The sequence below is a fragment of the Drosophila bipectinata genome, chromosome XL, assembly GCF_030179905.1.
Source record: "Drosophila bipectinata strain 14024-0381.07 chromosome XL, DbipHiC1v2, whole genome shotgun sequence".
NCBI lineage: Eukaryota > Metazoa > Arthropoda > Insecta > Diptera > Drosophilidae > Drosophila > Drosophila bipectinata.
This window is the reverse complement of record NC_091734.1, coordinates 22,474,088-22,475,347: the sequence shown is the minus strand read 5'-3', so window position 1 is coordinate 22,475,347 and position 1,260 is coordinate 22,474,088. Positions and strand designations below refer to the sequence as shown.

Here is a 1,260-nt window from a genome sequence, read left to right as displayed (position 1 = left end):
AGTAGACACTTTTCTTTTTGTAAGAGCTTTTTTTTAAGTCTTCTTTAATAATAAACGATTTAAAAAAAGATAAAAAAAAAAAACAAAAAAAAAAAAACACACACACCAACAACAACAGTGGGCTATTCTCAGCCATTTTGTCTGACCGCCACGGCGCAGCCTTAACTAGGTTATGTTCATCCGCCACGGGAGCCGACACACAATTTGGAGGCATCTGCACCACCGCCCCTGTCATATGGAGTTGCGACGGCGAGCATACCTGGATGGACTCTACGTTGACTGCCTGATCTTCCCGTTTTCGAGGATCAGCCTGAGGAGTCGCCAATATACGTGTGCGCGTTCACGAAGACAACGGCAGCCTACCAGCGCACCCAATTGGAAAACAACCAGAGGTTAGTGAAAACCCTGAGGGGCAAGGTCCGCGAGACAGTGCAGTCTTTGCTCATCCATCCGTTATGGATCAGCTTCGATTCCAGTATGGACGTCCGGAGCAACTCATCCGTAGCCAACTGGATAGCGTGCGCGATGTGCAGCCAATACAGGAGGCCAACATCGCAAGGATGGTGCCGTTCGCGACGAAGGTGAGCAACCTGGCAGCGTTCCTGTAGTCAACCCCGATCGGCAACCAGCAGATAGGGAACCCAACCGTAATGGAAGAGCTGATCGCCAAGTTGCCGCTGAGCAGGAGGTTGGACTGGGCGAAGCAAGCGATCAGGATGCAGCCGCACCCGACAGTGGTGCACCTGAGCGAATGGCTTCACGAATTCGCAAGACTGGTGTGCACCGTCACGAACGCTGGAGCCAAGGAGAAACCAAATCGAAGGATCCTGCACGCAAACAGTGTTCGCGAGGAGGAGTGGTATGCCGACCACCCCAGATGTTGCCCTATATGCGAGGGAAAACACCAGATCAGGGACTGTAAGGAGTTTAACAGCGCTTCTACAACGACGTGGATCGAGTCCGCCAGGAAGCTGAGGCTATGCTTCTCGTGTCTAGAGCTCGGACACATGTCCCGGCTCTGCAGGAAGACGTCCATGGATGTCGAATGAGGCATCACTACCTTCTCCACGAGTCACCTGGACATCCCAGACGGCCGCCAGTCGCAGATGGAGGAAGTAGGAGAGGAATGCCACGACCAGTGGATTCCAACGAGAGGAGCCGTCCTACGTCAGCCGCAGTTATAGACGCGGGGCGTGAGCAGGATGAAAGGCGATCAAAGTGTTACCGCCAGGAACTGCCGCATCGAAGCCTGAGCTGCGT

General features: G+C 53.3%; 1 protein-coding gene across 1 annotated transcript; it reads left to right on the top strand.

Moving 5' to 3' along the window:
* The first annotated feature begins 455 nt into the window (after positions 1-455).
* On the top strand, positions 456-1,049 carry LOC138926573 (uncharacterized). Its single transcript, XM_070281195.1, has 2 exons — positions 456-581; positions 633-1,049. The coding sequence occupies exons 1-2, from the start codon at positions 456-458 to the stop codon at positions 1,047-1,049; spliced, it is 543 nt and encodes a 180-aa protein (XP_070137296.1).
* The last annotated feature ends 211 nt before the right edge of the window (positions 1,050-1,260 follow it).

Coding starts and splice junctions, on each gene's coding strand:
- LOC138926573 (XM_070281195.1), top strand. CDS start 456: ATGGATCAGCTTCGATTCCAGTATGGACGTCCGGAGCAACTCATCCGT. Junction 582..632: donor TGGTGCCGTTCGCGACGAAG/GTGAGCAACCTG, acceptor GGCAACCAGCAG/ATAGGGAACCCAACCGTAAT.